General features: G+C 42.4%; 4 protein-coding genes across 5 annotated transcripts; 1 reads left to right on the plus strand and 3 right to left on the minus strand.

The window, feature by feature from the left end:
* The first annotated feature begins 202 nt into the window (after positions 1–202).
* Positions 203–3764, plus strand: LOC107223030 (protein disulfide-isomerase A6 homolog). Of its 2 annotated transcripts, none has more exons than XM_015662592.2 (7): positions 203–281; positions 661–873; positions 1109–1302; positions 1403–1630; positions 1804–2010; positions 2109–2434; positions 2560–3764. In XM_015662592.2, the coding sequence occupies exons 2-7, from the start codon at positions 858–860 to the stop codon at positions 2876–2878; spliced, it is 1290 nt and encodes a 429-aa protein (XP_015518078.1). In that variant the 5' UTR covers positions 203–281; positions 661–857; the 3' UTR covers positions 2879–3764. The 2 variants fall into 2 exon arrangements, with proteins under 2 accessions (XP_015518078.1, XP_015518077.1); XM_015662591.2 differs by having other exon boundaries at positions 204–281; positions 1106–1302.
* Positions 3765–3842: 78 nt separating this feature from the next.
* LOC107223028 lies at positions 3843–5312 on the minus strand. The gene is made up of 2 exons (XM_015662590.2): positions 5124–5312; positions 3843–5034 (listed from the first exon to the last, which is right to left on the minus strand). The coding sequence occupies exons 1-2, from the start codon at positions 5161–5163 to the stop codon at positions 4706–4708; spliced, it is 369 nt and encodes a 122-aa protein (XP_015518076.1). The 5' UTR covers positions 5164–5312; the 3' UTR covers positions 3843–4705.
* Positions 5313–6516: 1204 nt separating this feature from the next.
* LOC107223023 (leucine-rich repeat-containing protein 23-like) lies at positions 6517–7647 on the minus strand. Its single transcript, XM_015662585.2, has one exon. It carries the CDS (start codon positions 7645–7647, stop codon positions 6583–6585), a length of 1065 nt encoding a protein of 354 aa, XP_015518071.1. The 3' UTR covers positions 6517–6582.
* An 83-nt stretch (positions 7648–7730) lies between these two features.
* Positions 7731–8157, minus strand: LOC107223024 (uncharacterized protein CFAP97D2-like). The gene is made up of 2 exons (XM_015662586.2): positions 8059–8157; positions 7731–7919 (listed from the first exon to the last, which is right to left on the minus strand). Exons 1-2 carry the CDS (start codon positions 8131–8133, stop codon positions 7731–7733), a joined length of 264 nt encoding a protein of 87 aa, XP_015518072.1. The 5' UTR covers positions 8134–8157.
* Between the last annotated feature and the right edge of the window lie 2834 nt (positions 8158–10991).

Raw genomic sequence — 10991 nt, forward strand, 5'->3', positions numbered from 1 at the left:
CCTGCAGTTGGCGTTCACCTAGCATCGAAGGGGACATTCCAACGATTTAAACGCCTGCTATTTCATTGCCAGGAGATGCTTGAGTGCAATCAATCACCCGTTTGAAAATTGAGTGCAATATCGCGAATCCGCGGTGTATTACAGGTATAGTGGCGCTGGTGTTGCTAGAATCCGCCGCACCGTGGATTAATAATTCTGTTAATCATTCCGTTTCTATTCTTTTCCGATTGTTGGGACTTCTGTATCATACACGTATCATATGCTTTCAATTTTGAAATACTGTTAGTAAAAACGGCAGTCCATTATATTATATATATATATATATATTAAGTTATAATTGAGTCTATTAGGTAGCATTTTCCTGTAGCATCTGATCATGTAAGACCGTGTTCCGCAGCACTTTACGGCAAAATTAGGCATGATTGTTGCATGCTGTTGCAGCGTGGGTCGAATTTGGGGCACAATTGGGAGTGATTTTTACATGCTGACATACTTAAGTGTTGTGTCAGAAGATTACCGAAAAAGGAAAGCTGCTTCAAGGCATCTTGCCGAGTTTTCTAGAACCATTTGAGGTTACAATTAGTTGGCAAGTCTCCCGACAGATGCTGATATTGTCGTTGCCCACTAGTGTAAATTGCACTGTTTTTTTTTTTTTCTTAGGTACTCGTGGACCAATGAGCGCAGTCCACGAAAAATCACGGAGAACCGCGGAGGCGGCATGCGATCTGTCGTTGATACGGGTTCCCGATACTCTCTGAAATAGACGAACTGTGAATTCGACGAAGGTTCTTCTGACATACGCATTGTGATTATTTAATCAAATACTCTAGCTGTCAGTACATCCGACGAAAGAGACAATGGAGGTCTTGATAGGTAAATATAAACAATTCTCAACGCTCTATTTAACCGAATACCGGATCTAAAAAACCATGATTGCCTCGAAGCCGGTCACTCGTTGGTTTTTTCTGCATTTTCACCCGACGACCATTTGTCATTCTAACCGAGAGAACTTCCGTCTAGAGTTCAAAACATACTCGGAAACAAAGAGCAAATTGTTCTAATTCCCTGGTGATTTTTTTCCCTGTTTTATCTACGCTGTCTATAGCAGGTCTAGTTCTGCTCATCGTTGGGGCAAATGCTCTGTACCCGACCAGTTCGGATGTCGTCGACCTTACACCCAGCAACTTTGATCGTCTTGTACTGCAGAGCGACAATGTCTGGATCGTCGAGTTTTACGCTCCTTGGTGTGGCCACTGTCAGCAACTGGTACCCGAATATGGGAAAGCGGCAACAGCGCTTAAGGTATGACTCTCGGTTTATAATCCTACATCCAAAAGTCGCCTTCAATCACATATGGCAGACAATCAGAATATTGGTTGTTAACATATCTCTCAATGCACAGGGTGTCGTGAAAGTTGGCGGCGTTAATGCAGACGAGCACAAATCCCTTGCAGGAAAGTACGGAGTGAGAGGATTTCCCACAATAAAGATTTTTGGTGCGGATAAAAACAAACCTGACGATTACGACGGTGCGAGATCTGCCCAGGCAATCGTTGACGCTGGATTAAATGCTGCTAAGCAAAAGTCGTACGCTGCTCTCGGAGGGAAGAAGAGCAGCTCAGGCTCTAAGGTCTGTTGAATTAAATCCAATTTTTCCCAAATGTTTACTTCTTTTTCAAATCCATTCCTGAGTTGAATACTGAGTATTAAAAACAAAGGTAACAATTAAATTCTCGCTGCAATTATAGTTTCAATCCCACGTTGTAACTTTTGCTTTCATAAATGCAAAATCGTCACTTTTAGTCTGGGGACGTGAAGGATGTGATTGAGCTGACTGACTCGAACTTCAACAAACTGGTACTAGATTCAGATGATATGTGGCTCGTTGAATTCTACGCCCCGTGGTGTGGTCACTGTAAGAATCTGGCGCCACACTGGGCGTCTGCAGCGACAGAACTGAAGGGTAAAGTAAAGCTTGGGGCACTTGATGCTACTGTGCATACGCTTAAGGTAATTTGGGACATTATCCAGGCATCAGTATTTTATTGAAACATCTCTGATAAATTTGAATCTCGTATTTATCGTGTAAACCTCTCCGTCAATTTCAGGCGAGCGAGTACGGAGTCCAAGGTTATCCGACAATCAAGTTCTTCGCTCCGGGTAAGAAGGATTCAGACTCAGTCGCGGACTACGACGGCGGACGCACCGGTAGCGACATCGTTAACTGGGCGCTTGACAAACTCGCTGAGAATATTCCGGCCCCTGAGGTTGTCCAGATACTCGGTGAGAGAAGCCTCAAGGATGCCTGTGAGAGCAAACCGCTCTGCGTCGTTTCAGTGTTGCCGCACATTCTCGACTGCCAGGCAGACTGCAGAAACGGATACTTGAAGATCCTCAAGGCGCTCGCCGAGAAGTACAAGAAAAAGATGTGGGGGTGGGTTTCTGATCTTATTATTTCTTAATACGCGCCTAGAGCGAATCTTCTTTGAAACCATCGTGGCCGCAACGGATAAAAATCGTGCAAACTTTGTTTACATACGAATTTTATTCGGGTTTCAGATGGGTTTGGGCGGAAGCCGGTGCTCAGCCAAACATCGAAGAGGCCCTGGAGATCGGAGGTTTCGGCTACCCAGCTATGGCAGTGGTCAACGTTAAGAAGATGAAGTATTCATTGCTGAGGGGCAGCTTCTCCCAGGACGGTATCAGCGAGTTCCTGCGGGACTTGAGCTACGGACGAGGGGGAACGGCGCCCCTAAAGGGAGCCCAGCTCCCTCCGATCTACGAGACCGAGCCCTGGGACGGAAAAGATGGCGAGCCACCCCAGGAAGAAGATATTGACCTGAGCGACGTCGACCTGGACGACAAAGACGAGCTTTAATCCTGCCTGGTCATTTTTATCTTATTATTAAAATAGGAAGAAAGAGACAACGCTCTAATTCACGGAGTTTCGTCTTGGCTGTTGTTATGTAAGCAACAGTGAGACTTTGACAAATTAAATTCGCGTCGAAACTCAAGTGGCGACGATACTGTCGTTTCATCCCACGATCCGCTGTCAGTTGATTGATATATCGTGTCCTTGGAAAAAAAAATTTTTTAAAACGTGTTCGAAGAAAGAGACGGCGCAGCTACTTGTGTCGAAACCCACTGAATCTTAGAATAATTTTTAAATAAGTGTGAATCATTCATCATCAAAGTAAGACTCATCTCTTTTATAGATATTGTAGGATTCAACTACACACGATGAAAGACAGGGAAAATAATTGCACTGACCCTAAGCGTCTAGCCAAATCACGATGGATTGCATGCTTGCAGCCATTCCATGTTCGTTTTTTGTTCTTCTGTTTCCTTCTCTTTTCTTTACCGGTTTCTTTCAATAAGTTTATGTATTAATTGGCCTATTCGCTGTATGCGCTCGGGACCAAGTAATTTACTTGCATACTCGTTGAGAAAACATGTATTCTCCTCGGAACCTTCCTAATACACACAGAGTCTTCCGCTCCATGCGCAAAGTTTAGTGCCATTGGGGTGAAGATCCGAGGGTAAATTTCTGCCGCGAAATTTGCTTTCGGTTATCTTGATTTACTATTCCTCTTTCCCAGTCTAGAATTGTACGTATACATAAGATAACTAGTGATAAATATCACACTTACTTATATGAGTACATATGTCATTTGTTGGAAATAATTGATTGTATTCGAATCTGTTTGTATAACAATTATTATTTCGTTTTGTATAACAAATAAATTTCACATTGAAACGTTTAATCCGGTATATGCTTATTCTTAAAAAAATTTATATCTTCTAAGGTAATAGGTAGGAAAGGTTAACGATAAAACGGACTATTGATGAAAATATTAATGAATTTATTCAATATACATGTATAGGTGTATATAGTACAAAAAAGAGTAAATAAGCTAATATTAGTTTCTATGCATATTCCTTATATGTTAAAAAGAAATCATTAGAGTATATCTAGTATATGAGATATAAAATGCATATTACTGAGCTACTTGAAAGCTTCAGTCGGCATTTTGGCAGTACGAGAATTGAGCTGGTTTTAGCAATAAGATTAAAGTTCATATTATGATCTAATATACATGTACAATGGAAAGAAGTGAGATCATTGTTTATTTTCTTCTGTGAACCCCATACTTGAAATTAAGAAGCTTGAGTTTTTTTTTGTTTAAAAAAACACCAATGACGATCTTATCTCCTTTCCAAGAGAGCATGCTACTCATTACTTGCTAAGTTCTTATAATTATCACATTTTTATTTTTACTTTCTTTGCTAATGATTATTTTCCAATTCTTTCAGGTCTACTTTGAGCAAAGATAAAATAAAACTAATGAACTAATCATATATATGTACTCATTATTGGGGTGAGTGTACAGCATGTATACATATAAGTACAAAAATATGGCCTTAATATTCAGCAACAGATAAAAAAAGATACTACGCGCGTGATATTGGAAGTAACTGATCTTTGTTCAGTCTTGAATGATTCTCAAATTGTACCTAAATTTTCGGAACAAAGCCGACGGTATCTCACAAAAAAAATAGCTACAATACTTCCGATTATGTACAAAGAGAATAAAAAAAGAAGCAATTGTCGGTGCATTTTGAAAAACCCATTGCAGGATTGTCCTTAGAATAAAAATGGAAGGCACGCAATTGAAGTAAGATTGTAAAACTAAGGGACGCATAGTCAGAGAACGTTGGTCAACTCTATCATATCGTAGCTGCGTTCCCTCTTGCAGATGTAGGGATAGAAGACGAAGGCGTAATAGCCGCCGGTGCCGACAAGGATCACGCCCAGCACAATGGCTATGATGCCCCAGGCCGAAAGGCCCTTGCTGCCCTTGGCCAGGTCGACATCGCGTTTTCCGTGCTCCGCAGAACGAGCAGTGGCGTCGCCACCAGCGGACCCCAAATCGCCGTAGTAATTTCCTTTGCTGCGGTACTGCCTGACGCCGCTGCCCGAACTCCGCCCGCCGCTGCGAAACGGAAACGCGGCGTCGGTATCGCCGATCAGTACTGGGAAAATTTACAAAAAATTCTCGTTATGCATCAAATTTCTTTTCTGTAGAACAAAGGGAGTGGAGATTTTTTTTCATGGTACTCACGTAAGACTGCGGCTACGAGAATAGCGTGTTTTCTCAGCATCTCAGTCAACCCTTTCTGACTATCGCGGATGAAAGGAACTCTAGCAGTTCACACAACTAGGTACAACGAATCGTCGAACACTACTGAGCTAGGGAGCCAGGAGCTGCTTAGCGATGCACTTGTTGTATATGGATATCACTGATGCATAATGCTTTATATGTATATACATGTGTGTGTAGGTTCTAGCTTTAACCGCGGATTACGGATCCAGTGGACACGGATAGTGCTGCTATCTGCCGTACGGTGAGGTAACTCGGACATAGAATTCGATTTGAATTGTCTTACACTGGTCTTATGCTTCACAGATTGGAGTGAGAATGCGTTGTCTAAAGAATATAGAATGTGAATAAGAAGATGAAAAAGGGAAAAGGTTGCAAAATATTTGAGCAAAATGTGCAGCGATCACAAGGGAAAACCTCTCTGAACAACCGTACAATGCATTGACGTGCTCTCGAAAACAAACCCCACTCACAAAACAACGGGTCAAATATTTTCTTATATACCAGCACATAATTATACTGCACGTAATTATACCCCACCAAATTATAATACATGACATAATATCCTGAATCGAAAAAATCGTATGGTTAGGTTTGATGGGTTTCTCTACACTGATCGATCAACGGGTTCTCCGAAATAGCAAATATTCAAGACCACCACGGTTCAGATGGTCACGCTGCGGTCTTTTTTAATGTTTTTTTCCGCATTCCTGAGGGTCCAATTAGTGGGAAAAGGGTCCTGCAAATCGATCCTGGGACGAAAAGTTTCCGAGCTCTGAAAATTGCAAGAATGCAAGGCTAACCTCTTTCGATTTTTTCATTCACTATTTGGCCGACTTTGAAGAATATCTAAATTAATTCCTTGATGCACTATATCGACGTAATCGTGCGAGAGGAATCGATTGCGCGTAACCAAAACTCACTGTGAACAGTGGATCAAAAGGTAGAGCTGAAAATCCAAGGATTTCTATGTATTCTCTATGATTATATTCTCTTAATTGTAGAATCTACGATGTTTTAGATATTTATCTGCGCGTCCTTGAGTTTCCAATTAGGAGGAAAAAGAATCCTCAAATATGATTCTGAGGCGAACCAAGGTTTTTGACCCAACCAAATCCCAATCCTTCTTTAGAATTTTGGCTAATTGATGGCTGTTACTTAAAAAAAACTTAAAATTAATAAATATCTATTACATTTTTGTATTTTTCGAAGAGCAAATCGATCAAGTACAATTAGTCCCAATTCGCTGAGATATGACATAGTGGAGTTTTTTTTTTAAAAATAACACTCAGACTGAACATTTTGCGTACATTTCAACGAATTCATTAAATACATATCTATATTGGTGTCACAATTGAGTAAACTTCATCAAAGTCATGCATATTTATACGTACATTGCACAAATTCAACATATGTTGCATTAAGCATTCATTACACTTCCTCCATTACTAATTTTCGCTGAAGTCGAGTCCTCGTCAATTTCGGGGAAACCAGATCCATCCTGGACGATACGTCGGCGCAAAGCTTCGGCATCCTTGCGTTCATCGTCACTCACAACTCCTTTATCGATCCTCACCAGATTTGGAATCATTGCGATCAATTTAACCCTGTATCCGGCCGCGTCGTCCTCATCTTCATCATCAGGTAGCGCATTCACCACCGGATTCTGGGATACAACAATCGTCTCCAGACTCTGCAAGCATCGGAGTTTCCCGAACTCCGCAAGCCTCGCTATTCTGTTCTCCCTCAAATTAACGTAGCTCAACTTGACGCAGGAGGTCGCGAAGCCGTCGAGCACGGATATCCGGTTACCGCGAGCGTGGAGCGTCTTCAAATTGACGAGCGTCACGAGGCCCTCGAACCGCTCGATTCTGTTTTCCGCGACGTAGAGCGCGACCAAACTGGGGAAGAAAATCCCGTTGGTGGTGGTCAGCAGGTTTCCGCGGAGCTCGAGCACCCTGAGATTCTCAAGGACGTATGGGCTCAGGGACACTCTCCTTATCCTGTTGCGGTTCAGCTCCAGGCATTCCAGCAGCCGGTGCCCGATCCCACTAGTCTCTGATATCTCGTTGTCGTTCAAGGTGAGCACCTGCAGGTAGACCATCGGCTCCAAGTCGGGCAACGTGATCCTGTTTCGGTCAGCCTGGATCATCAGGAGGTAGGTCATCGAACTGAAGACCTGAAGCGCGGCGCGCGTCAGCCGATTGCCGGAAACGTTGACGAAAATGACGTTCCTGAAGGTCGGAATGATACTGATATCGGTCAGCCCCTTCTCCGAGACGTTAAGCATCAAGTACGAATACTTGAGCCCGGAGTCGTTCTTCCCCAGCATGCAGAGACCCCTCGTAGCCTCGTCGAAGGTCAGACAACACTCCTCTTCGCCATCCTCTCGGGAACTAACCCAGTGCCCGCTTTCACCTCCGAACGTCGGATGATCCTCGGGTTCTTCGACCGACTGCGAATAGTTAGAGGCTTCCGACGACATTTCTGATATTTTTCAAACCGTTGATTGTTTCGCATATAGTGCAGAGATACTTCTAGCTTCAGGGCTGTCAGGCATTTGTTCATTTATTTCATGTGTATTTTACTTTTTTTATTACCGTGCATTATTGACTGGAGCTTCTTGAGCAGGATGAAATTATCCCTGACTATTCTCGCTTGTCTTTCAGCCTCCAGCTGCCTCTTCTTGGCATCAAACTTAATGTGAGGTCTTACTTTCGGCGGAACGACGTCAACCACAGATGTCGCACTTTTTACCTGCAATAATGCGACGGATTAACAAAAGTAAATAAAGTACTCAAAGAGGTTTAGAAAATATCTCTTAATGCGAAAAACAAAAAATACGAAATTCACCCATCATATGAAGTTGATAGAGATTTGAAATCCTCAAACTTACTCTAGCTCGATGATATTCGTAAGTTTTCCGTTGACACGGCGTAACGAATTCATGACAGCTTTTGGTAGACTGCATTTTACACTGCCTATATACCTTCGATGACTAGTTTGACGGCTTCCACTTCTAGCCACAAATTTCAAACGAAATCGTTACCTAAGTAACCTACGTAAATAAGGAAGAACTATTGCGTGCAGGGTATTGATCGAAATGAAACTTCTATAAACAGCAATTCTGACGTTCTGCTTATCGTGGTCTGGAAAGATGAAAAATTCATGTATAAATGGGCTGCTTTGAAATTCTGTATCATTGTGACGTACATTAGTACATCAGATTTCTTTCTCTATCCATAATTGTTGTAAATATTAATTTTTTTCAGGCGTGATGAATCCTGGCCGCTAATATACGCGATTCGTAAATTATGGGATTTAAACTTTCCCTCAAGGAAGACGCGCAAACTCTTCATTGCTGATGTTGGCAGCTCGTTGCGGCGTTTGCAGGAAGTTCACATCGCAGCGGTGGTCTTCAGCTTGGGCATGTACAAACCGTTGACTGAAGAATATAAAGACAGTTGCCATTATGGTCTTCGGTGTGACAACCGAGAATCGTCGTGTGCTTGCCCCCCCTGAGATGTTTCAACGTCAGAGTTGGAAACTTATTGCAGAACATCAGAGAATTACCGATTTCGACATAATGATACATCTTGTCATATCATGCATCATACATCATACATCATACACAGTATTATCGTTCAGAACCATAGTTTGGATGATCGGATTTTCAGAAAGTGACGTCACCCAAAATTTTTTTTCTCTTAAAGTCATCGATCTACAGTAATCAACTACCCGAATTCTTCAGTCTGGAAACAACCACGCAGTAGAGCGGACGTATGAAAATCGGGCTCCGCAGATTTCGGGTACCGGGTTCTTTACCTTCTGGGTCCTGCGCTCCGAGTCTGCTTCCTGGTGCACCTCGAGTTCCAGGACTAGCGCTCCGTAGTTTCTACGCTCCAGGTCCGCTACCTGGTGGAACGCAACTTTGGGGACAAGTGCTCCGTAGTTTCGGCGCTCCAGGTCCGCTACCTGGTGAAACTCGACTTCTAAGACAAGCGCTCCGTAGTTTCAGCGCTCTAGGTCCGTCACCTGGTGAAACTCGACTTCCAGGACAAGCGCTCCGTGGTTCCTGCGGTCCTGGTCCGCTGCCTGGTGAATCGCGACTCTCGGAGAACAAGGTGGACGAGGATTACGAGGATTTCTGCACGATGAATATAACATTTTTATAATATTTAATGACAATTGTGATTATAGTTTATCTAGAATTTTTTAAACTTGTCATGTTTACAATGAAATATTTCAATCCATTTTTCGTGCAGGCCCAAATTCAGCAGCTATCAATACGCTAATAAAATTTCTATATGATTATTTATAATTTTGTCAAATTCTTTTTGGTAAAATGTGTCCATAAAAAAATTCTATTGATCATTACACAATATTTTTGTTGTGTTCTAATTTTTACTGTACATATTTATTAACATTCGAGGTATACTCGTAACCCAAGGTGGTTAGTGGTGGTCGTTGAAGGTGGTTGGCGCTGGTTGTAGGTGGTTAGGGGTGGTTGAGGGTGATCGAGGTGGACGATGAGGAGGACGAGGAGAAGGAGGACGAGGTAGACGAGGTGAACGAGGATTTGTGCACGGTGAGTAAAACATTTTTCTAATATTTAATGGCGATTGTGATTATATTTATTCCTGAATTGTTTAAACGTGTCATGTTTACAATGAATTATTTCAATTCATTTTTCGCGCAAGCAGAAATTCAGTAGCTATAAATGCGCTAATGTAATTCATTATATTAATAATTAATTAATTGATTATATTAATCCTTACACAATATGTTTGATGTCTTCTTATACTGAAAATATTTATTACTATTCAAGGTAAAACCGGAGGTGGTTATCGGTGGTTGTTGTAAGTGGTTGGCGGTGATTGAAGGTGGTGGGAGAAGGAGAAGGCGGAGTAAGAGGACGATAAGGACGAGGACAACGACGAGGAGGAGGACTAGGTAAATGAGGACGACGGACGTGGTCGAAGGTAGTAGGAGATGGTAGGGGGTGGTAGGCAGGAGTAGGAGTAGGAGTAGGAGTTGTAGGAGTTAGGGTAGGAGTAGTAGGAGTAGTAGAAGTCGGAGTTGGAGTTGTAGGTGTTGGAGTAGGAGTAGTAGGAGTAGTAGAAGTGGGAGTAGGAGTTGTAGAAGTTAGAGTGGGAGTAGAAGTAGAAGTAGTAGGAGTAGGAGTAGAAGTAGAGTGAGACCCTTTCCTGACATACTTTTTTTTCATTTTTCGACCAAAAAATTTTTCGGTCTCATATTCGATTTAAGTGACCCTGTCCTGACTAATTGAACCCCCAGAAACTCAGAAAACGTGGCGAAAAGAGCGTGGGACCGACAGGAGAGAAATGACGACGAAAAAATCACCAGCTGAAAAATGTGAAGAACGCAGGTTCTGGTTTTTCGCCTGTAACTTTTGACCCCTTGCTCGCAGCGTATTGGTACTGCGCTTTATCGATTTCTTTAGCAAAATCACGTCGGAATAGTGCCAGGCAGAATTAGTTCCAGCACTTTTCAAAATCACGAAAATTTTCGCCGAAAATACAAAGGGGTTAGCCTTACTTTTTCATCATTTTTGGAGCCGAAAATTTTTGGTCTCAGATTCGATTTGAGTGACCCTTGCCTGACCGATTGAACCCTCAGGAACTCAGAAAACGCAGCGAAACGAGCGTAGGATCAACAGGAGAGAAATGGCGAGCGAAAAAGCACCTGCTAAAAAATGTCGAAATCACAGGTTCTCGTTTTTTGGCTGTAACTTTTGATGCGTTGATCGCAGCGTATTGGGACTGGGCCCAATCGATTTATTTCGCAAAATTACGTCGGAATAGTGCA

Source organism: Neodiprion lecontei, chromosome 5 (genome assembly GCF_021901455.1).
Source record: "Neodiprion lecontei isolate iyNeoLeco1 chromosome 5, iyNeoLeco1.1, whole genome shotgun sequence".
Classification (NCBI taxonomy): domain Eukaryota; kingdom Metazoa; phylum Arthropoda; class Insecta; order Hymenoptera; family Diprionidae; genus Neodiprion; species Neodiprion lecontei.

Coding starts and splice junctions, on each gene's coding strand:
- LOC107223028 (XM_015662590.2), bottom strand. CDS start 5,163: ATGCTGAGAAAACACGCTATTCTCGTAGCCGCAGTCTTAC. Junction 5,035..5,123: donor TCTCGTAGCCGCAGTCTTAC/GTGAGTACCATG, acceptor AAATTTTCCCAG/TACTGATCGGCGATACCGAC.
- LOC107223024 (XM_015662586.2), bottom strand. CDS start 8,133: ATGCAGTCTACCAAAAGCTGTCATGAATTCGTTACGCCGTGTCAACGG. Junction 7,920..8,058: donor ACGAATATCATCGAGCTAGA/GTAAGTTTGAGG, acceptor GCATTATTGCAG/GTAAAAAGTGCGACATCTGT.
- LOC107223030 (XM_015662591.2), top strand. Junction 1,303..1,402: donor AAGCGGCAACAGCGCTTAAG/GTATGACTCTCG, acceptor CTCAATGCACAG/GGTGTCGTGAAAGTTGGCGG. Junction 1,631..1,803: donor AGAGCAGCTCAGGCTCTAAG/GTCTGTTGAATT, acceptor CGTCACTTTTAG/TCTGGGGACGTGAAGGATGT.
- LOC107223023 (XM_015662585.2), bottom strand. CDS start 7,647: ATGTCGTCGGAAGCCTCTAACTATTCGCAGTCGGTCGAAGAACCCGAG.